At 43.5% G+C, this 27,762-nt stretch overlaps 2 protein-coding genes across 3 annotated transcripts in view; one reads left to right on the top strand and one right to left on the bottom strand.

The window, feature by feature from the left end:
• Positions 1-27,762, bottom strand: part of mrpl11 (mitochondrial ribosomal protein L11) — a 71,539-nt gene that overhangs the window by 1,445 nt on the left and 42,332 nt on the right. Inside the window, exons 3-5 of the mRNA XM_019365057.1 lie at positions 13,985-14,080; positions 5,048-5,141; positions 4,511-4,670 (exon numbers count right to left, since the gene is read on the bottom strand). Coding sequence (XP_019220602.1) covers positions 4,511-4,670; positions 5,048-5,141; positions 13,985-14,080 — 350 coding nt within the window. The remainder of the gene's footprint in view (positions 1-4,510; positions 4,671-5,047; positions 5,142-13,984; positions 14,081-27,762) is intronic.
• tmem265 (transmembrane protein 265) lies at positions 21,425-27,669 on the top strand. Of its 2 annotated transcripts, XM_019365055.2 has the most exons (3): positions 21,425-21,901; positions 21,997-22,234; positions 25,066-27,669. In XM_019365055.2, exon 3 carries the CDS (start codon positions 25,068-25,070, stop codon positions 26,130-26,132), a length of 1,065 nt encoding a protein of 354 aa, XP_019220600.1. In that variant the 5' UTR covers positions 21,425-21,901; positions 21,997-22,234; positions 25,066-25,067; the 3' UTR covers positions 26,133-27,669. The 2 variants fall into 2 exon arrangements, with proteins under 2 accessions (XP_019220600.1, XP_005467539.1); XM_005467482.4 differs by lacking the exon at positions 21,997-22,234.

Below are 27,762 nucleotides of genomic sequence, written 5' to 3'. Positions count from 1 at the left end.
TTTGCGCTTAAAAATAAACTGCTACAGCCCTAACCATGTAGTTTACAGCAATAAACGTCACATTGTCTTTTAACATCGACTCTTTACTTCCATGAGCAAGAAGACAGCTTGGCACTGGTTGTGCCAACCTTGGTAGCAAGAACTGCCATCAAGTGTTAGTGATGTCCTACAATGGGTCACTCTTCTTTCTGGAATTGTTTTAATTCAGCCACACTGGAGGGTTGTTGGGCATGGGCGGTGTGTTTAAGCTCATACTAAAGCAACTCAGTTGGATTTAAGTCCAGACTTTGGCTAGGCCCCAAGTAATTTTATGTTATTGCCATCCAGAGGTGGACTTGCTGATGGGTTTCAGATTATCGCCCTCCTGCGTAACCGTGTAATGTCTGCACATTCCCTTGAAGATTTTTCTCCAGAATTCTCATTTGTATAGTTTACAACAAGTCTTCCAGGTCGTGAAGCAGCAAAGCAGCCTCATACCATTACACTACGACCACCATGACTGTTGGCTTGAAGTTCTTTTCGTGAACTCAGTTTTATGCCAAATGTAACAAATCTTCAAAGTTCAACTTTTGGGAAAGGAATAATTTCCCAAAAGTCTCGGGGGATACTCAGGATGCTTTTTGGCAATGATGAGCCTTTGTGTTCTTATTTGGTCAGCAGTCGTTTTCTCCTTGGAACTCTCCCATGGAAGTCAAGTCTCTTCCTTAGTGTTGAATCATGAACTCTGACCTTAACTGAGGCAATTTGGGCCTGCGGTTCTTTAGATGTTGTTCTGGGTTTTTTTGTGATGTCCTGGAGTAATTTTGGTAGGTCACTGCTCCTGTGAAGGTTCATAACTGTTCCAGGGTTTTTTCATTTGTGGATAATGGATCTCACACTGTGGTTCACTGGAGTATCAAGGCCTTAGAAATGACTTTGTACCCCTTTCCAGACTGACAGGTGTCAATGACTTTGCTTGAGTTTCTTTAAATTGTGACATGATGCGTTTCTTTTTGAGATTTTTTAGCCTCCTTCACTTTGTCAGACAGGTTCTATTGAAGTGATTTCTTTATTAAAAAGATCTGGCAGTAATCAGGCCTGAGTGTGGCCGGTGAAAGTGAACCCAGCTTTATAAAAAAAATGTGGTTAATCACAATTAACTAATGAGTTAGCAAAGAAGAAAGATTGTTTTCACACCACGTAGGTTTAGATTTAGCAATCATCATTTAAAAAATGCATTTTGTATTTACACAGGTTATCTTTGTCTGATATTACAATTAGTTTGATGATCTGAAACGTGTAATTGGGACAAATATGCAAAAACCTAAGAAACCAAAAAGGGGGCAAATACTCTTTCATCGTAGCAGCAGCCAAATCACATCAGTCACAAACATTCAGACTAAAAGATCATAGTTCAGCACTGAATGCCAGGTGTGATGTGATAACACTGTTGTACAATATCTACAACCAGTGTAAGTATTCAAATGATAACCCTGGAACCCTGCATCATTTATAGTTTTTAACATTTTAGCATATTAGCAGGCTGTTTCTGCACATTTCTTTTCTAATTTGTCTTAATGAAGCCTAATTGTGCACTGTGCAGCTGCATTAGCTCGATACTCATTATTAAAGGACTAGGGGCTTTTACAGGTCTGTGCAATGACTCACATCGTACTGCAAGAAGGTCTCAGGTGTTGGGTTTCAGTATGTCTAATAGCCAATCAAAAGCACTCCAAAAACAACCCTACAGTGGCCACTGCAAACGATGTCCACGATGTCTGCTGTCTCTGTGTGTCTGACAGAGTCAGTCTGACATCCAGTGGCCACATTTACAGCATCCACAGACTGTATAAAATCATATCCACCTTGTGTGAATACTGGTTTTGAAGCCTTGAGCTGAGCATCTTTGTTTTTATGAATCCAGACGTCAAATGTGAGGGATGGATCTGACTGAGAACCCGAGGAAACCGCACACTCATCCAGCAGCAACCTGTCAATCACCAGGTAAGCGAGCGGCAGAGCACATTTCGCTTTATCGTCTGTTTTCCTCCACAAGGGGACTTTAAATTTACACGGAGCATTAAATAAAAATTCAAACTCTTGATTAAAACGATAAATTTCTTGCATTAATGTACTAAGCTATAAAATCAAGTTTGGAGTATCCTTTGAGTGCACAGTTATTTTTTTTTTTAATCATCTCATAAACACAATTTTAACAAAATCAGAACCTCTCTCTGGGTTTATATATTTAGCTGCATCTTTTCACAAATGTTGGGATGGAAACATGTGAACGTTGTCTGGTCTTAATGTAACTGCATATAATGTTGGACTTCATGTGTTCGGTGTGTTAGAAGACAAACAAGCAGCTTAGAAGGAACTTTTTGTTCTCTGGGTTTTTGGAAAACAGAAAACAAACTGTATTAAGCCGTTAGGATTATGCTCAGAGTCTGCAAAAGTTACCGCTGATAGTGTTATGATGTGGAGTCTGAACCATGGAGGCTTCCATTAGTGACCTCTGTCCACATCTACTGCCAGCACTGAGCGCTGCTTCAGTTGTTTGAATCTCAGGAGTATGATGAGTGGCGGTCGACTGAGAGGACTGATGAATATCTACCGTGATAAGTGAACGGATGCCGAGGCCATTTTGTTACTCTGACAATGTGGCGACGAGAATGAACTTCAAATTTGAAGGAAAACAGTTTCATTGGGTCTTTGATTGTGTTATTGTAGCAGCTTGGTTTGTCTTACAAGACAGCATGATGTTGCTGAAATCCTGCTTAACTGCACATTTCTGCATTTCGCTACACCCCAATATGTTACAATGTTTGACTGGCCATTGGACTGTCATGTTGGCTGCTGTTGTCTTTTATAACGTGCATGCTTACAAAAAAAAACAAAAAAACAAACTCCATCCCAATAAGCAATAGGGTTATTTTCTCATAGTCTGCTATGTAATCTAAATTAGTTTCTCCAAACAGGTGAATCATCCCCTTCTGGCCATTAGAAAGACTGAAGGTTGAGCACGAGTTTAGCTCACTGGGTGAGTAGGCGACCACATGCCCCTTGGCTGTATTACAGCAGCCGGGTTTGAGTCCAGCCCTCAACCCTTGGCTGCATGTATCCCCCTGCTCTTTCTCCCACCTTCCTTTTCGATCTTCACTATCGAATAAAGGCAAAAATGCCTAAAAAGTAATGTTTAGAATGAATGCTGACCTTTCTTTAATTCGGACACTGTGGTAAGGAAACGTTTCCTACTTATGAAACAGTGTTACCTGTTCTCTCCAGGTTGCAAACACCCGATTTCAGATTGCTGATTGCTTTTCCACTGCTGTCTCTTCAGCTTTTATACTGGGCCAAGGTCACGAACACACAACTGTCAGCCGACTGTTTTGGGAAAAGGCAATGTTCTTTATTCATAAGTTAATGTGAGCTACAGATTGATTTAGTGCAGGGTGATGCACAGGTTGTATTACTCTGAAACAAAACCGAGCTTTCCATCTTTTCCATCTGTATTCTTACAGTGTGACCAATGTCGCCTCACTGAGGGGATCCTCGCACATCTTCCTTGGTTCTGCCTGACGTTGTGCGAGTATTGGATAGAAATTTTCCAGTGTTCGTCATCCGCCTTGTCCAAAGACATTAAACCCAACAGCAGACTGGAAATTTCTGGATGCTCTGTAGAAACCTTTTAACTTCCACCTCATATCCAGATTGCTCTGTATCTGTGAATGTTGGTTGCCAATAAACTGATTCTTTTCTTTTCCACCCACCTTTGCACATTGGAGATGTTATTTGTTATACAAATAGAAGAATTACCTGTGTGTAAACCAAATACTCGGGGTAGATTTAATAGGATGTGGGGGACTGTTCTTGATATATTACCTCTCACAAGCAATGAGCTTTACTTATTTCTCAGCCCAACAGGGTACCGAGTCCTTTTTATATATTTTGGTTATTTTCTGTTTTCATAATGTCAATACTCCGTATGTATTACCATCTGGCACACTCTTGTTTGTTCACTGTTCTGTGTCTGTTCATGGCAAAAAGAAATAAATGAAAAGAAATGAAATAAGGATAAGGATATCAGTCTGATCCTGTCTGAAAAACCTAGATTCGGTGTTGTTGAAAAACTGCTGATCTTTTTAATTCCCTTCTACATTATCCTGCGTTCACTTTGCCGTGCATCAGTGGGTGTGCACTGGATCTTAACAGGAGGAAGTTTGTAGGAATCTAGCAAGAAAGGATCAGTACTCTGGAGGCATTTCATCCTGCTATGTCAACAGCTTTTCTTCATATGTTTGCAGAAGTTTTTCACCTCACAGCAAACTGTGGGCAGTTGAATTCCCAGAACTGAAAAGCTCGGATGAAGACTTAAATTCCCCTGCCTGCTTTTCTCCATCTGGTACCCTCACTCTTGTTCAGCCTAACACTTGTTGGGATTCTTTCATTGCACTGAAACATTCGATTGGTGCTTCCTGATAGCTCAATGAAATGAGATTAGAAGTACACCAAGTACAGAATCGGGACTTACTCGTTGACCACCTTAATGCCCAGGGAGCGAGCTGAGCCGATGATGCTTTTCACGACCGTCTCAAGGGAGGCGTTCCTCATTTTGAAGCATTCGTCCTGAGCTTTCACCTGTGCGATTTCATACACTGCTCTGACGGACACCATCCCCGCCGTCTCGTGACCTTGACGCGCACACAAAACAGAGGGCGAAGCATGAATAAAACAATAAAAATTCACTCCACATATCAAGAAAGGTTTGGCATGAAGGAGGGCAAAGCGAGGGGGAAATCTGTGTGCACAGGTGAGTGTGTCGGTGTTGCAGGAGTCAGCTGAAGGTAGCTCGAAGCATAAAACGTGAAAATCCATAATTCTCTTTCCCTAACACACCATGTTTGCCACTTCCCACCTCTGCCGCAGCGTTTCCCCATATGTCATGAATTTAACATCAATCACAGCAAAGCTCAAATCCGAGTCCATGAAGAGACATGTGTCCATAACAGGATGCGCTCAGCAGGTGAAAACTTAAGAGCAGATACATGACTGAGGCAAGACCTCTCACCTGTCTTTCCAGCTCCTTTTGCAATTCCTGCCGCTTGTTTGAGGAAGTAAGACACCGTGGGCTGGCCGATCGTCAGGTCATACGTTCTGTCAGGCTGAGAGTGAAGAAGAGAGACAGAGGAATTAATATTAACACCCATGAACCCTTGAGAGTGTGAATATATGAGATTTTGCAGAATGTATAAATATTATTGTAACCAAGATTTTAACATCCTGATCCTGACCCTATTGCCAGTATTGCTTTGTGCTTTAGCACAGCCAAAGTACATGGGACAGTGTTTACCAGAGATCCTAATTATTATTTCCCCCAAATTAACACCAGTGTGTTTGCATCCCCCTGGAAAAAATAAAAATACTGGCACCAAAATCCTATGTCATCCCATTCTCGAGTTATCACATTCTGTCTTTAGTAGATACAGCTACGGTATCAATTTGAAGCTCCTTGTTTTTGAATTATGACATTCACAAACTTGGATGTTGGCAGGATGATGACATTAAAACACAGTACAGCCTTTAACAAGCCTAAATTCATGAAACAACTTCATGCAGCAAGAGAACTTTAATCATGATGTTATGGGATGTGCGCAGCCAAAGCCCACAGGCTCTGCCAAAAAGAGATTAAAGCTGCCCAGGACATGACTAACACACGTCTACTGAGCGTCACCGAGGTCAGCAGAAACATTATGAGTGAAATGGCACTTAAACAATCATTAACAGAAAGAGAGTTCTCTCCCAATCCAGAAAACAGCTGAGCAAATTGGTTTGTTTCAATGGCACACGTCTACAATGGAGGGTCATGACAGTTTCTGCTGTGATGTGTCAGGTACATTCACTGGTCGATTCATTAGGTACACCTTGCCAGTACCCAGTGGACCCGTTTAGCCTTCAGAACTGCCTTCATTCAGAATTTTGGTCCATACTGACATGATGTGAATCTTCTATTCCATGCCACTGTGGAGGCCATTTGAGTACAGTGAAGCCATTATCATGTTCATGACACCAGTTTGAGATTATTTGAATTTTGTGGCATGATGGGTTATCATGCTGGAAGCAGCCATCAGAAGATGGGTGCACTGGTCATAAAGGGATGGACTGATGGTCAGAAACAATATTCAGGCAAGCTGTGCTGTTTGTTACTAATGGACCTAAAGTGGGTTATGGAAATATCACCCCAAACTGCTACAAGACAGGACAGATCCACAATTTCATGTTGTTTGCACCAATTTCTGACCCTTACATCTGAATGTTAAAGCAGAACTCAAGACTCATCACATCACGGGCAACATTTTTTCTTCAATTCTCCAATTTTGGTGAGTCTGTGTGAACTGTAGTTTGTTTCCTGTTCTTAGCTGACAGGAGTGCCACCCAGTGAGGTCTGCTCATCTGCTTCGAGGTTCCACTTCTTGTGCATTCAGAGAAGCTCTTCTGCATACCTTGGTTGTAATGATTGATTATTTGAGCTGCTGTTGCCTTCCTACCAACTTGAAGCAGCCTGTCCATTTTACTCTTGACTTCTAGTATCAACAAGGCATTTTTACCCAGACTGCTGCTTCTCACTGGATATTTTCTCTTTTCAGACCATTATCTGTAAACCCTACAGACAGCGGTGTGTGAAAATCCCAGCAGAACGGCAGTTTCTAAAATACTCACACCAGCCTGTCTGGCAACAGCAACCATGCCACACTGAAAGTCACGTAATTCACCTCTCTTCATTTTCTAATGCTCAGTTTGAACTTAAACAAGGTCATCTTGACCATGTCTATGTGCCTAAATGCACTGACTCGCTGCTCCCTGACTGACTGAGTAGATATTTATGTTAACGAGCAATTGAATAGGTCTACCTGATAAAGTGGCCGGTGATTGTGACCTGACATCATCATTGTGAGGAGCAAGAAACTGGTTAAAAAAAAATGTATTTTCATGCACTGGACATTTTCATGCAGAATAATAAGGGAGGTTTTAGAAACGGCCTCCTGGGTTTTTCAAACATCACCATCTAATTATTTTTTCAGAAAACGACTCTGTGAACCGAATGCGTGCTAATGCATGAGGAGCACAAATTAAATCTAATTGCAGCAGCTGAGCTAACATTCACAGCAGCTTGTTGAGTTCGAAAACTCTTTCCGACTCATTTTGAAATTAGATTTTGAGCCAAGATGTCAGAAGCAGCTCTACCTTCCAGCACGATTCTTTAAAGTCTGCTCTGAAGCCGTCGCCACGCATCACGAGAGCAACTCTGGCGGAGAATTACGACATTCGTCTAATTGGTTTGAACGAACAAACAGATTAACCTTCTTAACTCAGATAATTGAAAATGGCGGATAATCTTCAAACACAGTCTTGAGTCATTTGGATTCCCTGTACTGCTGAGTTTGCTGAAAGTCTTAACGCAGCAATATAAAAACATAGCTTGGTCCTACTTCTCACAAGATTAGGACATTTCTGGAAATTCAACTTAAGGCCCGTTAAATTGCAAAAAGTTAAAAAGCTTTTACTATCACATGAGTAAAGCAAAGATAATCACATATTAGTCGGTCTTCTTCGGGGTCTGGAAGCAGTGTGCTTCATGTTTTAAGGGCGAATTAATTCACAGTATTAATCCTACCCAGTGGATTGGGAGAATTTACATTTTCTTTATTCCACTGTGAGAACCTTTATTTCAAATAAGTTGTTTTCAAGGTTATGATGTCAATTACTGCACCAATCAACAAGGCAGCTTATTATTTTGTCTTTTTCTGTTATGGATAAAGTTTATGCCATAACCTGCTGGTTCACTGTGAACCTTTTAATGCCTCAGCTGCATTAGAATAAAAGTTGGACAGCAACCTCCTTGCAACTAGGAAGAAGAAAAATTTAATGTTTTTTCACATCCAGCGACTGATTGCAAGTAGCTCCCGTGACCAACTAGTTACCCAGAGCTCGAGCATGTACCACCCTCAACCTTGAAAGTGGCTGACCGCTTTCAATTAACAAGACAAGCACACAGGTCACCTGATAGGACAGAACCTCACCTGGACCCCGGGCTTTGAGTTCTCAAGGTTCATTCTCACTTTGTATTTCTGGTCATCTCTATATTAGGGTTTCATATTCTGCATTGTTAGAATTTAGCTTTCTGGTATTTCTATATCTTGTTTGTTGCCTTATACAAGTTCTGTTTGGAGTTGTTATTTCGTGCCTTCAGTTGCAGAAATCTTTAGGTTTACTTAGTAAAAACCCTTTAGTTTTCCCATTCTGTTCCTCTAGTCTTTGTATTTTTGTCTCCCTTGTTCCTCGTTCAGTTGTGCCTTGTTTAATTTTGGTAATTGTTGTTCTCTTTGTCTTGTGTTCTGTTTACGTCCCCCAATCTTGTTATGTCTACAGTTTTCAGCCGTGGCTCCCACCTGTTATCTCCCCTCTTCATCGTCTCTGTCTCCCTCTGTTCGGTGTCGCATCGCCTGCATTATCTGCGAGTTCCCAGCTTCTGTGTCATGACACAGAGTGCCGTCTAATTTGTAAACACATTGCCAACACACTGTGATCAATCTGAGTCAGTCTGCAACAATGTGCACGACTTGCGGTTGGGGACTTGACTCAAACAGTTGCCGATTGGTCATATTTCTGCATAAAAGCACGACTGCTGAGCGCCTGTGACTGTGATGGAGTTTCTGAGGCTGGAGAATTTCTATGTATGCAGATGGCAACATATTTGCAATTTCTGACAATTTATCACAGTTAATCACCGCATGAAATTGCCAGTTTGACCCGATTCAGTCACAAACCAATCTTGCTGGTGTTTTATCGCAGTCTTTGAGAGTGGTTGCATCTGGTTTTCGAAGCAACCATTTCAAAAAGCAAAATGATCGCAAGCTGGTCACAATAATATTGGTCGTGTCAGATGCAGTGTTAAACTCTCAGGAAAACTGTGAAGCTGGATGCTGCTGTAACAAAACCTCCATATGAAGTTACTGCCTTGTGTGAAGAATGCAAGTTTATATTTTAAGAAAATGTTCTATTAAAGTTTTCCCATAAATCGGGCTGCATTAGTTATGTCTTCAGCTTAAGCGTCGCTGTTCTGCAGCCTTTCGGATTATCGTAAATTAATCTGACTTCAGTCACAGGTAGGGATGGGTACCGGTGTCGGTTCTGACATAAACGGTAGTAACCAGACCGAAAAGCAGCGCACATTTCGGTGCTTTATTTCGGTGCTTTTTTTCCCTCAGATTCTAGCCAATCATTTTACGTTTCTAAGGATAGTAGGCGGGGCCAGGTACGTACGTTCTTTTAGAGCAGAGCTACAGATTAAAAATGCCCAAGGCGAAGCGGTCAAAGTCTGGCTGTACTTCACAGCAAAAGATGCAAACTCAGCAGCCTGCAACAAGTGCTTTAAGATGATAGTGTGATACTGTGCAAAGGAGGTAACACCTCAAATCCGATGAAACACCTGGCGACGCATAGTGTTTTTTAAAAGCCGAGAAATGCACCATATTTGATAGCTTGCTGCAAGACCTCACACCGTGCACATTTACTGCGGGTGTGGTGCCTGTTATCGGAGTTAGCAACATCCCCCAAGAACCCGAAGAGTAGAGTCCTGGCCCCTAGCCCTGCCAGTGTAGCAGAAATGATGACGGATGATGATGGCAGCAGCAGCCGTTCTTCTCTGCGTGAGTAGCTTCATGTTGTTCGTGTGTAATTAACGTTGAGTAGGCTAACCACGTTATTAAATTAATGCACGTAAGGTGAACTAGCAAACACCGTCGTAGTTACATGCGGCTGTCTTCTTGTTTGATGGCAGATACTCCCTTCACCCTGGCCAAAAAGGCTAAAATGACCAAAGAAAAATTGGAAAACCGTTAAACATGAGAGGTTTTTGGACAAAGTTTGTGTTTTTTCCATTGTTTAAGCACTGCTTCCAGCCAAGAGTGAGACCATATATGCCCTATAGCTGCAGAAAAGGTACCGACACATTCTGACACTGTATCTCACCCACAGACTTTCAACATGCGGACTGGAGGGAGACTGAATCACTGACCTTCCGATTAAATGACTCGACTCAAGTCAACAACATCTGGCGTCCCATTACTAAGCAGTCGGATTCTCCAACTTTCTCCTTCACACCTTTTTAACTTCATGAAGTTTTCCATCAACGGCAGAGGAAAAGTGATTAGAAGAAGATATAGGAGGGGATTATTTGGACTATTCCACTGCAGCCTTAATGAAAATGACCCTATTTCTCACTTGCTTTATGATCTCAGCAAAAATTTTCCAGGCGAGTTTATGGTCTCCAGGTGTAGTTTCAAGTCTTTTTTTAGTGCAGTTAAGATGTACGGTTGTAATTTATGATCTCTACCATAATCACAAGGCAGCCTCGATTTAGGGCAGGGTTACCTTGGGATTGACAAGTTGCTCCCGTATGAGGGTGCAGAGTCCCTCGGTTGTTTATGTACACATCCAGCAGATACAAAGCATATTTATTGATTTGGAGACATGTTTCAGACCACTTGAGGAATTGGGAGTCTTTTTTTAGCTCTAGTTTAGCCCCACCAGCTCCTCTGGGGGAGTAGCTGACTCTTCAGCCACTAAATGCTCCACTATGTTCAGCAGATACTTGCTAACAGTGACAGTCTGCTGCTGTTCAGTGCTGGGCATGTACCGTTCAGTGGATTTTTCCGAGCTGTTTCACTGAACAGCCGCCTACTGTGGCATGAAAATAACACCGATGAGGCTGAATCGGAAGAGAAAAGGCCACTGACCAAAACAAAGAGCAGAGGGGAGTGCAGTGTCGGGTGATATTTGTGTTTATTTTTTCATTTTCCACAGCTTTCACATCCCTTGTGCCACTTCATCTGCTTTTTACATGAACGAGACTCACTTAACTTTGAAGTAACCCAAGCCATCTGCATGAGGCGTTTCCATTTTTCTGTCTACTATGTGCGTGTTTAGCCGAGTGCTGCTGCACATCTGCTCCCGAGCCCCATGTGCTTACCCTCTCCGTCCTCCCCTCAGGACCAAAACAAAAATAATTTCTTCAGCCTCACTGAGTCATTCTGACCCTGCTTTTTTTTTTTTTTTTCCACCAAATTCAGATTCCTTCCCTGGTTGGAGGTTTTTATTAGCTAGAATATGACAGCCAATGCAATCATTAAACCATCTTGGGAGAGTACTTTACATCATCTATTTTCTGTCACATAAAAATTTAAACAAACACGAGACAATAAAGTGCAGGCTGAGCTGAGAAGACACCGCGGAGCAGGTGATTTGTCATCGGAGACATGTTATCTCGCACGATATGACCTTTCGATGGAAGGAAGATCATTTATTCTTTGGAAAAGCTGTTGGTTGTAAGAGTTCAATTAGCTGCTGTTGTTTCTGAAGAGAAAACACCTGCTGGGGGATTTTTCTGACGAGCAAAATGAGCAAGCAGAAAATTCAAAGATGGATAATAAAGAGGGAGCGGGAGCAAAGGAACAGCTAGTGACATTTAAGGAGGAGTTCAGATTTTTTGGAGAATATGCTTATAGATAATATAGAGTCAGAAGATCAGATTTGCTGATTTTGCCCAAATAAAAACTGTCTGAGCATCTAAAATTAATTAATTAACAGGATTTATGTTGTTTGCTTGATCTCGACACACATTTTGCAGTGGTCACTGAACCAGCCATTGACTGTATATAAAAGATGGTAGCAGACACTGTGACATCACCCAGTTGTATGTCAAGCCTTTTGAATAGGGCTGAGTACCATTTATTTATGAACCAATACCAGTCCTAGGATTTGGATTTGGTTACTTTTTTCGTTCCTTGTTTTGAAATAATAAAATTCAAAATGTTGTTATTTACTTAAAACATTTTACATACCACACCAGCTGCCCTGGTCACTCTATAATGATGGAAGGTGACTGTCATAGTGTTTTCATGCGACAATATTATATAGTAATCTTAGGCTGTTACTTATTGGTACATTTTGAGGTTTAGGCCACACTATCTAAGATAATTGTGTTTGTTTACCATAGGTAGCATGCTGGAAAGACATTTCAACGCAGCCAGTGTAAAAATGTTATTTTAAAACTTCAACTTCAACTAACACTGTGGTGGCACGGTGATTTTTTGGTTAGCTCCGTAACCTCAAAGGGTCCCGGTTTAACTCCCCTATCTGGCTGCGACCTTTCTGTGTGGGTTTGCATGCTCGTCCCATTTCTGTGTGCGTTCACTCCGGATACTTCGGCTTCCTCCCACAGTCCAAAGACATGCCTGATCTTAGGTTAACTGGAGATTCTAAAATGGCTTATTTTTAAAATGAATTTTAATAATGTTTTAACTGACTGTGACTATAAAACCTATTTTAAAAAAAACTGAATAAAAGACTTCCATATAATCTGACCTCTGTTTAGCGACCGACTATTCATTAGAAAGAAAACAGGTTTGGCTTCACTTCCAGGCCTGGAGGTTTCCCCCCCATCTTTTAGATACAGTCTATGGCATTAGCAAATGACTTCTCAGATGCGACTTGAATTATTCATCCATTTACTACTTGCTTCATAATCAGGAGTTCAGTGTAGAAGACTAAAAAAAGAAACAATGCAAAAAAAACCACCCCAAAACCCTTTGGAGACTCATTTGCGCTCTGCCGTCAAATACATCACAGTTAACGTTGGTTAAATAAATAAGCTCTGACATGCATTTCCGTAACATATACACATTATCCCGAGCAAGCTTACCCAAATGATTAAATACTTTGTTTCAGTGTTTGCTGGGCTTGAGCAGCATAGCTCTTGCAAAACTACTGTTTCACTCATGCAAGTCTACAGCTGTGGTGGTTCCAGATTTAAATATCTCAACAACTATAAGAAGAAGTATTTCCTCACATCCATGCCCCACTCAGGATGGATTGTAATAATTTGGACAATGTTCTGACTTCTTCGGGTCAAGAAGTTAATTTGTGCAATATCTGGCTTCAAACACCTGAAAAATTAATGACATTCTCATCGTCCACAGCTGCAACTCAGCATGTCAGAGTTAAGCTTAAAGAACTGCTGTGACCAAGAGCTGGCACGATAGCTTTTTGAGGCTTTTGGTCTTTTTGTCTGAAGAAATATGATGGAAGCATCACTTTTTTCTAACTTCAGACGAGGCCCAGGATAGCTGTTGCCCCCCTGCCTCCAGCCCTTTTACTGAGCTAATTGCCTCCCGGCTTTCACACACGGACATGACAGTGGTATCGATCTTCTCATCTGACTCTCTGCAAGAAAAGTGAAAAAGTGGAATGTCTGAAAAAGTCAATTTGTTCCTTTAAAGTAAGATGAAAGGGACTGTAAGATGTGCTTAAACCTACTGACAAGGATGAGGTGAAGGCCTGCAGAGAAACATCCTCTCAGAGGCTGACACATGTTGCATGCGCACACATTACACATTACACGCAGAATGCACACACACTGTGCAGCTTGAACTGCAACGCTACAAATCACCAGCAGATGGCACTGCACTGATAGACAGAAGCAGGGCTCCAGATGTGATGGCAGAGCTGTTGCTGGATATTGCATGTCAAAATAAATTCACGCCTCTGAAAGGATTAGGCTTTCCCTCCTTGTGAACCTCATTACACAACACACAGAGAGCAGTGAGGACACAGCACACAAAAGGTGGGAGGGAGGTATGAGGAAGTCAAAAAATATGTTCTTGTGTGAAATAAATACTACAAACATAACACCTCTTTTTAGAGTAATTCACGTCTCTTGCATGCACTTAATGCTTCTTGACTCCAGGTTCCTCTGGGTATTGCTTCATTAATGAATGCAAATGGAATGGCTTACTTCGCTGGTAGAGTATGAATAATGGAAGTGCTGCGATAATGTTATGCAGCTCGTGGAATTAGCCACAATCGTGGTAGGGAGGGGCGCTAAGTGCTATGTGTAATGGGTCAGGGATGGGGTTAGACAGACCCACAGCGAGCTGCACAAACATACCTTCACATTGATCTTGATTGGGAGAGGGATGCCCTCCTTCAGCTCCTTGGTTTTCTCATTGAAGTCCTTGCAGAACTGCCCGATAGGGATTCCTTTCTGGATTGGAAAAATTGTGGAGGGGGGGGGAAATGGAGAAGAGAGGGAAATAAACATGGAAAAATGGTGGAGGATTGCTTTAAAATGTATGAGCTCTTATAAAAAAATTCAGCCAAGCATCACTCATGTCACACTGTGCTGCCAGAATACAGATGCCTGTGCTGCTGTCAGTCAATCAATCAATCACTCAATCAATCAAAAACCTTCAGAGGTCTGACTGTATTCACACGTGAGCAGCTCAGAGAGCAGCCATGTGACACTGTACACTAATATATATATATATATATATATATATATATATATATATATATATTTAGTGGGTGAGTGTGTGTTGATATTTTGCTGGAGACATTTTTTACACGTCCCACTGAGATGCATCTGTGTGCGTGCATGTGTGCACACAGCCCCTTTGTTGTTTCAGACAAACTGTTTATGTGTGTGTGTGTTTGTCACTCGAGCTATGACTGAATGCATGTTGGGGCCCAGAGCCAGAGAAACCCAGTGATGAATGAGCTCCCATTTTCTAGCTCCTGCGAGGCCAACCAGAGCGAAAGCAAAATGGATGGGTGACATTAAGTCAACACCCGGCCAATGCTGCTCCTTTGCAGCGCTCCTTTTTGGAGATGAATTCAGTGGCAAAGACTAATAAAGAATCTAATTATTACTGCTGAAATTCAAACTGACCTTCACCCGCCATCCTTCCCAAAGGCAACACACTGATTGAAATGTTCATTTTAGAAATGAGAGAAGGAAAAAGGCTTTTTTTTTTTTTTAATACGCAGTTTAATGGACTCGCGAGCTTCTACTGCTCCATGACAGAGCACACTGAGCAGCTCTAATAGTGGATCTGATGAAAAGTCAGTCATCCCGAGACATTCTCCAACGACAGGTTGGGAAAGACATTTATTTGAAGTTAACGGAGCAGAAAGTTCTCTGAACATCATCTCCTCTAACGGCTTCAAAAGCACCTGATGAATGCTAATCAGTCGCTCGATCTACACAACCGCATCGCTTCATCAGCATCTAAAATGCTACTACGTATTACTCACTGGCGTTTCTTTGCATCTGCTAAGACAATAACAACAAACTGATTGAAATTTCAGCACATCACACGAGCTGCAGCAGGTCGTTGTTTGAGCTGATGGGTTCTATCTGAATTACAATATCCTACTAATGAAAAGAAACACAGCTTTGTCTCTGGAGCCCTCACTAGGCTCTACCTTCCCTCCCCTTGTATTTATTAATAGTAATCCCATGTCAACCTCACTACCTTCTATCCTTGCCCTTCCCTCCCTCCGCCTCCCATACAACAACATAGCAAGAGTAAACAAGCACTAAAGGAAAGTCTAATTAAATATGGATTAATATAAAGGCTGCGATGTTGGGTAGAAGTCAAAGCAAACCCTCGGGCTCTGCCTCATACATTCAGCTCCTGTTCCTTCCCTTCTGTAAGCTCATGTCAGATAATGATCTCTCCCACCGACTCCGACGGCCCTTTCATGCCACACAAAGCCATGAAATGGGCTCCCTGACCGGCAAGAGATAATGCCTGATGCTTCTAAAATGTGCTTAAGCATAGACAGTGAGAAATTATGCAGACAGAGAAGGGACTGCGCTAAAGATAGACAGAGGCAAAGACTTCACGTGACCTTTCCTGACCAGACAGCTCTTAGCTGCTAAAAGGGGCTCGAACAAACAGGAAAAAAATCACTCTAAAAGGTGGAAAACAAGGCAAATAAGGGCCTGACAACACTAGATATGATCCTCTTGGGACAGCAGGCAGTTTGCCTTGAGCTCCATACACAATTTAGTATGCACCAGAGACAGGTAATCATATTTTAATTAAGCTCTTCCACAGAAGTCCAGGTACCTCAGCCTCTGAAGATGAAGTTTTATTTTGCCCTCAGGCTACTTAATAGTCTAACTGCAGTAATAACCACGATTGAATCACGTTGATAATTGAAACCCCAGTCTTTAAATGTAGCATCAGGCTGGCGTGCCATGAAAGCAAGGTTCAAGGTTGGCTCCTCCAACTCCCCATGACATTTATCAGTGAGGGAGAGCTGGAACAGCAACGTTCATGCCCTGGCCAAATCGCTAACCCCTCTCACTGCATCTGAGCATCTAATCATCCTCGAATCCGAGCTGCTGGATAAATCCTCGCTCCTCCACCATGACTGATTAGAGCTCTCCAGTATAAAATGGCCGCAGCCCGTCACCCAAGGCGGGGCCTTCCGCGGCGGCTGTGGACGAGGACATTGAGCCGCACATCTTCAAAGCCTTCTCCGATCCTAGGCACCGGGATTAAGCGCTAATCTACGAAGATATTTCTTGCTTTTAAATCCAGCAGCGACAGTGGTGAGTAATTGCTATATAATGCATTCGAGATCAGCGCGGCCGAGTCTGATTACTCATAATTATTTGAGCAATTAGGCATTTGCAATTAAAATCTGAGAAGTGTCCGTTTGATTTGACCCTTCCACCATATTTCTCTGTGGTCTTTTTTGACACTCCCTCTGTGTTAATGTGATTGGCCTTTCAGCTTCACTAACTCTTTTTAACAAGATGTAGCACTGGTGTGGCACTATAGTGTGTGTGAGAGAGAGAAGGGATGGGAATGGGAAAAAGAAAGAGAAAGCGAGACAGCTGAGGTGTATTAAAGTTGTCAGAATGTGGCCGGCTATTGTGGTCAATATTTGAGCACAGAGAGGGGGTTTTGTTTGTCTGAAGCGAACAATAGGACAAAAGTAAAGCAAAGGCCGTGGGAGGTCCTCATAAATATGGGTGAGTGTGCATGCATGTGTATGCATGAATATTTCAGCCTCATTTTAATCTGACGAGACTATCAGTTGAAGAGTGGGTGTGTGTGCAGATTAAGCTGCCGGGGATTGCTGACGGTGAGGAAGTGCGCACTGTGTGTGGTCGCAGGTGTTTCTGCATCTGAGAGAACAAGGGAAAAAAAAAGAAATGAGACAAAGGAAAAGAAAGAAAAAATGAGAAGAGAAAGAGGAGGAGGGAGAAGATTGGAGGTAGATGAGAAAGAGAGAGAGAATAGGTCAAGAGAAGTACTGTGCTTATGGAAGCGTGGCAAACATGGAGATAAAGGGTACAGATGCAGGATAAGACCTTGGGGCAGGATGGAGGATTAATTGCCCCTGGCACAAGAGGCCATTCGATAAATTGCCCCTGTGTGGTAGGCACAGAAGAGGGCTGCGATACAGTGACAAAGGTGTTACAGTGGAGAGAGGGTGGTGGGAGGCGAGGTTAATTAAACTCTTCAGTGTGAAACACTCTCATTCATTACCTTCATTAACTCGTTCATTTAATCTGCTCCGGTGTTGGCATTTTATCACATTCAGCCCCGCTGTAGCGTCATACAGCTGATTAGGTTTCATCTTGAACCCCTCCGCTGCAGACGGGGTAACTGAGAGCGAGAGGCTGAGCACGAGGCCACTTAAGGTCTAACAGACACAGCAGCACACAGCAAACAGCACAAACTAAATTAAGTTCACGCTGGACATGCATTTTACTTGATTTTCCACAGCAGAGTGAGTGGATTAGTCTTAAAAGTGGAAAATAATAACGATTTTCACCCCCAGTCTCCAGTGAACTGTGCTGAGGCAAGGATAGAGGCCTGCACAAAAGGGGCTAAGGAGCGCTCCTCAAACGAGCACGAGTGCAGAACTGACAGAGTGAACCGAATTACAAAGAGAAAAAAAAAAAAGCCCAAACTTCTCAGTGGTGTTTTTGCTGTGTGGCTCTTTGCTTAAAATAGACACAGCTTTTACTTTTTGTACCTGGCACAAGAAGAAGAATTTGCTGTTTGAGGGCACAGCGAAAGCAGGCGGCGGTGCAACAAAATGGATTGCATCACGACAAAACATCCCATTTTCAACTCCATTAGGTCCCCCTCACAGTCTTGACACTGTTGTGCTTTTTGCCACTTCACATGATTAATCACGTGTGGAGACTACAGCGAGAACACGGAAGCCTGAACTGCAGGCAGCTGTGGCTCCACGCTGGAGAAAAATCACAAGACACCGTGACATGTGGAGGCAAAACACTCAGAGAAAGAAAATCAGCGGCTGGAATAAAATAAGAATGCAGCAAAAACTGATAGCAATGTTTTAACAAAAGTGGCGTTGTCCTTGTGGAGTATTCAGAAAGGCAGTATTGAATTTTGCACTCTAGAGGGGTTATTTAAAGGCGAATGCTGATAAAAGCCGTTTTTCGCACATGCACTGCAGGCATGAACTTTTCCAGACATTACCCAGCGGGATGCGAGAACCACAGACTGTATATAAAAGATAGAAGTTATTGTGCAAGTGATCTAAATTTGCATTCTTTCTAACACCCAGAAAAGAGAGTTTTCCCCTGTTTGCAAAAAGGATACCGAGATAAGAAAACTTGTTCACTTGATCAATGACCTCAGTAAGCTTTTTCCTGATGGCTTTATGGTTTCGGTCCCTAATTTTAAGTCTTCTAAGGTTGTGCAATTAATAAAAAAAATGGGACTGTTGTGGAGGGCTGCACCAATATGCTTATAAGTGAACTGAAACAATATTGGACAGAATTGAGTTCAACTTATCAGTGCGGCCATCCACAACAAAATTAAGGGTTAGAGACCAGTTGGTGCCTTCCTAGCAAACACTGATTGTTAGGGAAAAATGAGTAGTCGTGACTAGCTGCAATCAGTTGCTGGAACAAGCTCCAGCAACCACTGAATTCAATTACTAAGACACAATCATACAGGCCTACAGACCAGTTAGTGACCCTCAGGGGGCCACCGGTCTGCAGGGAGAAATGTGCATTCCCCGACTAGGGAGTGACAACTGGTTGGCGGAAGTTGCTGGCTGTCAGTAGGTAAACTCGGTGGCAAAGAGGTATACGCTGCTGCATCAAAAAACTCACTGCCTTGGTTGGTAGCAGATTGGAGTGCTTGCCCGCAGTTTGCGTAGAAGACTCGTCTGCAAACACTTGCCAACTACTTGCAAAGTGGTTGTTCAAAATAAAAGTTGTTGCTTACTGCTGAAACCAAGACATTTCAAAGAGTGAAACTTTTACTTTGAAGACCAACTCTCTCAATTCTACAGCTTGGAGATTAGTTTGGTGTGCATGACAACTTGTAAAGCAAACACAAGGAGGTTTTTTGTTGTTGTTTTGGTCTTTACAAACAATTTCACCTTGCAACCTGCGAATATACATTTCTGAGGCAGTCTCCAGGCATGTGTGACTGGGGCCTTAGTTAATCCGACTTTGTGGATTGTCTGATGTTCCTTTTGTATATTTGGTCGCATGTAGAACAAACAACAAAGCAGAGTTGGCTTCAGGGCGTGGCAGCTTGCTATGGAAAAGTCTCTACAAGTGTTCCACAGCTGCTTCTCATTTGTCACGTTCATTTTCAAAAACACCAAGGAGACGATGGCCGGCAAGGCTTAGGTCAATGCTTCACAAGTGAAGCTCACCATCCAGTGAGTTCACGGAGGCTATATCCAGCTATGCTGAGAACACAAATGCCCGGCATGGCCAGAGCAGACATTTAATGATCTTTATGCAGCCAGCTCCTCATTACAAAGTCCATGTGACGTCCACAAGCAGGAGGAATTGATTAGGTAATTGTCGTGAGCTCACAGTGAGCCAGCGTGTGCCTCCTGCGCATTCTACACAGGCAGCCTAAAACAAAAAATATAGAGCCTATCCAGTAGTGAGAACATGCCTCCTCCTGTGTTCTACATGTGAACAACAACCCAACTTGATCGTTTTGATACTGTCCACTGTTTATATATTAAAAAAAATGGCCAAAGAGTTGTATTTCACAAAGATGTCTCTTGAGTTAAAAGGCAGTAGTGAACTTTAAAGATTAAACGATGTGGTGATGTGGCACCAGGGAAACATGAACCTGTGCAGCCCACTCTTCATCTCTGCTGGGGGCCGACAGCTCCAGGCTTCATTAGCCACAACCTGCAGAACATGACTGAATCCCAACTGTTGGCAATAAAGCTGAATTGTGGGTAATGTAGGTGCTGGCTTTGACAAGAAAGACAAATGTGTGGAATAAAACAGACAATATCACTGCTGCTGCTGCTGCTGTACTGACTTTGATTATAGAAGTGGTGCATTCTTTTCAAGCATGTCTCAGGTCGTGAGATGACATCGAGTATAAAGCCAAGAGCAGGAAGGTGACGCCACTGACTCCTCCATATTTGCCATGCTTGTGGAGGTCAGCGTGCGGACCATGGCTCACTGTTGACGCCTTAAGCATTCTTGGACAGTCTTGTGTCCTTCCAAACTTCTCCAATCATGTCTAAAGCAAAAAAGTGATGAGTGCACAGTACTGTGGACAGCCTGCCCGCCTGGCTGCTCCTCACGCTCCTCTGCTATTCTCACTGTTCCCCTCGTCCTTTTTCCTGCTTCACTCTCCCTCTTTCCTCTGTGAAAGTGAGCCAGTGTGCACGGTGACCTTCAACCACACCCACAGGGGAAGGAAAAGAAAAAGAAGACTGAAGGAGGGGAGTTAGTTGCAGAATGGAGGAGAGAATAGGATAAACATGAGAACAGGGGTGACAGAGAGGCAGTGGTAAGAAGAGGAGGGGTGAGGAACACACACACAAAAACCAACGCTGAAGTGAGGAAAATGGAAAATCTCTCCTCTCTTGGAAGCCAGCGGAGCGCAGAGCTGAATCTGACAAGAAGGATGACTCTCCATCCCTTTTCTCACCAGTCTGATTAAACCTCTCACTCTATGAACCCAGCATGCTGAGAGCCACATGAGCGAGAGAGCCGAGGACCCGAGCCTTTGCTCAAAGTGCAGGCTGGGGTGCCAACAGATACACTCGAAGGAGCAAGACCTTGAGGACAAGGTGACACTGTGAAATTCCTTCAAACTTCATTTGCGGCTGACAAAGGAGCTGAAATTGAATTCTCAAACATGGAAATGAGCCACACGCCTTTTTTTGTATTTTTAAACAGTTTCCAAGCGATTCATTTTTGAGCAGATCCGTCCCAGAAAATTCCCAATCCTTCTCTTTAAGCCAGCTGTAATGAGTTAATCTACAACAGAGGAATGATTTCCTTGTGTGACTAAGACAGTAAGCAGACAGAAGGAGGCCTAATTAAACTTGTAACATCTGCCTTCTGAGCTCTAAATGCGTCTACAGGCTATAAGCATCTCTCGCTCCACTTCCTCCGCTCTTATTTCAGGCAAAGAAGGGTAAATAAGGAATCAGCCTGCTCGCAAACAATGCAACTAATCTTCTCCAAGTGGCATCATCATCATTATTACCATAAGCAGAGACTGTGGTGTGACAGAGTGCTCTAAAATATTCATTGCATCTTCTTCCAGATAAACTTCCACAGCTGATGGTGAAGGGAAGGAGGGGAAACCGGGGGAGGGTGGGAGGTCTGTGCTGGAGCACGTAGCCTGCTTACAAATTACCACCACAACCAAACTCGGACACCGCGTGAGTGAGTTGCTCCTCGTCCTCCCCTCGCTGTTGCACCGCTCTGCCTCTTTTCACACGAGCCATCTTCGCGGGAGGATCGGCCGGGATCGCCTGGCCGCTGATGCCGCTCCACTTCTGACCGACTTCCCGGCTGCTCCGCACAGCCCGAGCCCGGCCGAGCAGCAGCAGCCAGCAGCAGCCCTGCACGGCTCTCTGCCCCCGCTGCTATTTCAAAAGATAAATCGACAGCAGCAGACTCCGACACTGCGGGAGGCGACAGACCCAGATCCAGATCGAGCCTCTGCTACAGCCGCGGATGCAGCCCGGAGAAGGAGAGATTTGCCATGCCAGATCTGCACGGAGGAGGAAATCTTGATAAGTACGAGTCGTTTCGTTTTCTTTTCCTTTTTTCCCTGCTCCTTCAAACTCGAGTCTGCTTGGTGTGGCAGTAGCGGTGACTTTGCCCTCTTACAGCTTCTCCATGAGCCTCCCTCCTGATGCCTGACTGTATACGAACACCCGTGCTGAGAGAATAAGACTTTTATCGCCGAGCCCGGCTCATCAGCGACAATAAAAAAAGACTTTACTGGTCACCGACAGCGCTTCTACTTGGCGGAGGAAACGGGGGGAAAAAAACAAAAAAACAACCCCTCATTACTTGCTGTAAATCAAGCCAGGAAGATCGAGCCCAAGTGCAAGACGAATGGTTTGGGTAACTAAAAGCTTTGCTTTACTTTACTAACAGGCATCCTCGGATAAAGCCACAATACCTGCTGTTAATGGGGCGGTTATGAAACAGGTGTTGCAGAGAAGCGCTTTAATAGAGATCGTTAAAGGATGCAGGACGTCTCAAGGCAGCACTGCGTGCTGGGCAGCTCCAAATAACCACATTTCAACCCGAAAGAAAAGAAAAATGTGTTAACTGTGTAGAAATACAACAGAGACCGTCGAGAAACTCTGGGGCTGTTACCTGATAAATCAACAGATGTTTTAATGTCTGGGGAGAGGATTTATTCAGCATTATCAGAGGCTGCTCACCCCTGACTCTATTAATTAATGAGTTTGCACATAATGGCTCAGATGCTGTCCCGATGCCCTTGGTGCTCCTGTGCCACCTGTGATAAGTTGTGAAGGATTTTTGTCTGAGGAAAATTGCAGCTCCTCGGTGGGTGTTTTATGGAGATGATCTGTAGGTGCAGACAAATTAATCTTTGCTCTACATGCATTTGTGTTCAACCGGGAATCACCTAGTATTAATAGGAAACAAATGCAAGTGGCAACCCCACCCCCTTTGCTTTATTTCCGTCAGTGTGTGTGTGTGAGAGAGTGTGTGTGTGTGCTGGAAAGAATTGAAGTGCTTTTTGGATGATTACCTATTCAATAGTGTACAGGGTGTGCACTCATGCCTTATGTGAGGAAGACAAGAGGTGGATACATTTCTGGGAAAAAAATGGATTTTTTAATGCTAATACACAAATATTTAAGCTGCACACTATTATGTGCCATTACTCATGCTTACAGTGGAATAGGCTGCCTCACCTTGTCAACAGCAGTGTCACTTCCCAGACAGCAGAATGATGAATTTGGTCATTATTGATGAGCTGAGTGGACACGCGGGCTGTCATCCCGGTCTCTCACTCAGAGCAGAATAAATTACACAGCGTTGACAGGGAGTCAAAACATAAACCCGGGCTGACGGATAGATTTGCAGGGTAAAAATTTAAGGTGCCCGTGGAATAACGCGAAAGCCACGACCTCGTGAAAGCCGGCTGCAACTGTAGATGTGAACTTCTTCAACTCCTCCTCCTGCTCCTCTCCTGAAGGCTGGGGTTGTCCCCCAAGAAACAAATTTAAATTCCAATATCTTCTCAATCTGCCGCTTGGTGAAATTTATTCAATTTTGTGGAAATGATAATCAAGTTTCCGTGTGCGGTGAGACAAAAGGCTTCACAGACAATCAGACATTGCTGGCATGATCCACGCCTGTCCTCCCACCATGCCTCCGGGGAGATTAATCAGTCGAGATCGTTCCTTTCCTCATCTCTTTGATTCATCTGATTCAGAACAAACCTTTAATGTCTGTGATTCTTCAATAGTCGCTGTGATGAATGCATCTGGATTCATCCAGACCGAGCAGGCTCGTGAAACGCACGCGTTCATATAAGTGGGTGGAAGTCACTTTCTATCTGCATTTGACTCTTTTCCTTCTTCATCACTTTCACCCCCTCTCCCCCTGAGCTTATTTATGAACTATTACCATCATGCAGTAACACTTTATTAGGCATGTAGACAGCCAAAAGGCCTATTAATCTTTCACTTGCAGTCTTATTCTCCTCTTTCTCTCACTCTCACACACACACACACACACAATCTCAAAACCCTTTTTTTACCCAGTGGAGTTCTTCAGCCCTCTTCAATGATTCAGACAGCACCGAGGAGATGGCAGAGCTCCTGTTAGTCTTACAGTGGGGGAAGTGATGTGTCTTCCATCGGCAAGATATCAATACATATTTTTCACGGACAGACTTTTCTCAGAGGCCGCGATCATGCTGACAATCTCTCGCTCGATCACGCTCAACTGTTGCTGTTAGGACACATCTGAGCTGGTAATGATTTTATATTATAATGCCATCGATCCGGTTGATGGGTTGACACCCAGGAGTGGTGCTGGGCAGATAACAGACAGTCCAGTGGTGTGTGCTGTGCTTTTCAGCTAAATATGATAAAGAGACATTGGTTCGACTGCACTGTAAAGTCAGTGATTATTTCTCATGCTGAAATCAATACTGGGGTTTATACCGTCTGTGGCTGAGATAGGAGCTGTGACAAAATAACGTGAAACCTCATTTTCAGCCAAATTAGCATTGCCAGCCTGCACTCACACGAGTGCACAGTGTGTACACAACGACACGAGACGATCGCATCTCTGAACAAATAGCAAAAATATCAATATTCATCCGAAATGATAGGGGAATTTGGGATGATTAAAGGCTGCAGCACAGTATGAGAATAAACATGGCACGCTATAGAGACAAAGAAAAGGCTTTGACAGGGCACCTAGCTGCGCCTGAATGCAATTAATTAATAATGAATAAGCTGAGTAGAAAAAAAAAAGGATCAGAAACAATAAACAGAAAAAAGTAACAGCTGAGAACTTCGGGGGAAAAAAATCTCTGATCTCCGAAACAGCAGCAATGTTAGGACCTTTATGGAAAATGAAGACTGTTTAATTCAAAGAGCTGCAGAGGGGGAAAAAAAAAACAATTTAATAGGCTTCCCAGCTTGAGCAGCCAGGGTGGATGTAGCTCTGGCCAAAGATGAAGGGTTCTCACTGCTTACTCTGCAGCTATTGTCTTTAACCATAGCAACCAGCATTAAATTATTTTACATGTTTGTTTTCGGGGGGGAACAAGCATGTTCTTATCCTGCAGATTTGTCGGCTTTACTGGGGACAGATGGCACCAAGCACATCGATGTGAGCAGACTCTGAATTTTGTCGATGCAACAGATTTCCCACAGTGCATCTGTGTATTTCTCTTTCAGGCATGGTGCCTACGCCCCAGGTGTGCGTATCAACCCTGGTCACGGTGAGCACGATGGCAGTGGTGGACCTCTACTTGCTGGAGCAGAGCATGCTGGGAGCTCGGGGTCTTTCAGGACCTAGTGTGTGGCAATATGTGGCAGTGTTGCTGGGCGATTTGGGCTTCCTGCTCGCGCTGCGCTTTGTCTCAGCTGGCGTGGTGTCTGAGGCGCGGTCGCCACGGCGTGGATTTGCCAACGCCCTCTGGTTCCTGTTCCTGTCCCTGCTCCAGCTCAAGCTCTTCTTCGTCTGCCACAACTACAGGCAGGAGCGTCGGCCACCTGATCCTCTGGCCAGAAAGACCCTGACGCTGCTGCTGTCCATCTGTCTACCCTCCCTGTTTCTCATCCTGACGGGAGCTGACCACATGACCCCGCAGCGGAGGAAGCAAGAGGTGCGGGGCCGGCTCCTGTGGGTGGTGGTTGACTTGCTGGATGTGTTGGACCTGCAGGCGGGGCTGTGGGAAGCCCAAGGAGGGTCTGCAGCTGCTGCTGGAGGGATTGTAGAGCAGAGGCTGCCCATTTGGGCTGAGGGTCTGGTTTTCTTTTACTGCTATGCCCTCCTGCTGCTGCTGCCGTGTGTGGCACTCACAGAGCTGGGAGCCACCGGTCTGCCAGGACAGAGAGGACCCCGCAAGGAGGCTTTGTACCCTTGGCTTAGCTTGGTCACTATCAATATTTTCACCCTAGCCCTGAGGGGTGCAGGGATGCTGTGGTATAGGGACCCCCGCGTGTCCACTGTGTTTTTGGGGAAGAACCTGCTGGCTCTGGCTGTGAAGCTGAACTCAGCCTGGGAGAGACATAAACAGGAGCGCGGTGCTGCAGGAGGCGGGACTGTGGCAGGAGCAGAACCGGGAGACTCGACCTTGCCAAACCCGGGTACAGAGCAGGGAGAGGGCCAGGCCCAGGGGAAAGCGCCTCCCTCTAATTATCACACACTGTCTCATTCTCAAAGCCACTCGCTCTCCCACGTCAGCCTGGAGCCCACGGCGACGCCTTTAGGACCCTCTTTCATCTCCCATGAACTTTAGAGAATCACTCTGAACGTGCACGCATGCACACAGGCGTGCACAAACAACCACAGTGAAAATTTGGAGTAGCCAAGCCGGTATCACATCCAAACAGATAACTGTACTGAATTTCAGTACAACAGCAGAGGTTATAATGCAGAACTGTGGAATTGCATTTGGCAAGCTTGGCTTTGTGCACATCTTGTTGTGCTCAGAATAACTCTAAAAGCAGTGCTGTGATTTGTGGATGTGTATTTTTAAAAGTCAACACTGTGAACACATCTGTCAGATTGTAAAGACTTTTTCAGAAATGTGTGCTGAAGTCTGCTATTGTTCATCGTGGTTTAATCTTGATTTAACTGTCATCACGTTTGTGGAATTGCATTGTCAGATTTTCTTTGTTTTTTTCCTTTTTTAAAGAATTCTGCTTTCTTGATAAATATCTGCTATCACTGATTCATTGCATCTGTTTAGGGGTGAGAAACAGAAATTTGTTGCACACATTCATGAGGTTTCAGGGAGAGAAAAAAAAAAAAAAAAATCAGACTCGACTTCTGCCAAAAGACCATTAGATGCCAAAACACAGCTTCTGACCTTTCAGTGTACATTTTCTCACTTCACTTCACAGGGTACTTTTACAGAGAAAACTTTAATACACAGAAGTGGTGATTCATTTTTTCCTTCAGAGCCAACATTCAAAAGCCATCTACCACTAAGAACTCTTCACTGTGCTTCAGTATGTTAATGCACAGTCTAACCTGATGACCCTTTAAATCAAAGTCTAATCACGATTGCAGGTGATTCTACTTTAAGATTTTCTTTTCTTACATGCCCGAAGAGGTAAAATTATACAGTTTTTCACAATATTGTAATAGGATGAGGAGCTCAGATTTTTTCCCCTCTTGTATTCTATAATAGATTTAATTTTCTCATGACTTCCCAGATATATTCTGGAGGGTCCCTGCACCAAGGTTGTTCTCTCATTGATATTATGTACTAGTTTGTCTTGTCTGGAAGAAAATGTTAATGAGAGGAATCAGTCACTTTGTCATTTAGTTGGAGTGAAAACCTGCAGACTCATGGGCATCACCGTAGAACATCTCTAAACTTTGTTTACAATTTTTATGGCATGTTTTAGTTAACTTAAATGCACATCAGTTAGGTAGACTTCACTTCAACAACTGGCAAATACACAAATGTGTCAACGTTTCCGGTTTAAATCATCCAGCAGCAATTTGAACAAACAACAAAATGTGCGTAAGTCAAGTTGCCAGCTACAAAAGATGCTGTTTGCAATAATGCAATCTGTCACTGGCTGGGCTTAAAGGTGGGCAACGAGCATTTTGCGTCATCTTTGTGTACAGTACAGCTCTTTTTTTACTAAATTGTTTACCAAGACTGAATACCAATGTAAGTAATCCCTTTAGAAGTTCAAAATGCATTTAAAACTCGTGTTTTTTGTGATCTTTTCTTGTCCTAAAGTGTTATTCATTCCAGCCATGTATCCAACCGTCAAATGTCTTTTTTCATTTTATATAAAAAAAAGTCAACTTTTTAATTCCATTTCAAAAATGGGTGAATTCATTCATTCACAAACTTATCAAGATGTCGGGCAAATGTGGGAGTGTGGGTCAGAGCAGCAGGCGTAAAG

The sequence above is a fragment of the Oreochromis niloticus genome, linkage group LG2 (genome assembly GCF_001858045.2).
Source record: "Oreochromis niloticus isolate F11D_XX linkage group LG2, O_niloticus_UMD_NMBU, whole genome shotgun sequence".
Taxonomy (NCBI): domain Eukaryota; kingdom Metazoa; phylum Chordata; class Actinopteri; order Cichliformes; family Cichlidae; genus Oreochromis; species Oreochromis niloticus.
Note: the sequence above shows the minus strand (reverse complement) of the source record. Positions and strands in the feature narration are given on the sequence as shown.

Bases quoted from the DNA above. Each gene is read 5' to 3' on its own strand.
- tmem265 (XM_005467482.4), top strand. From the start codon at position 25,068: ATGGTGCCTACGCCCCAGGTGTGCGTATCAACCCTGGTCACGGTGAGC.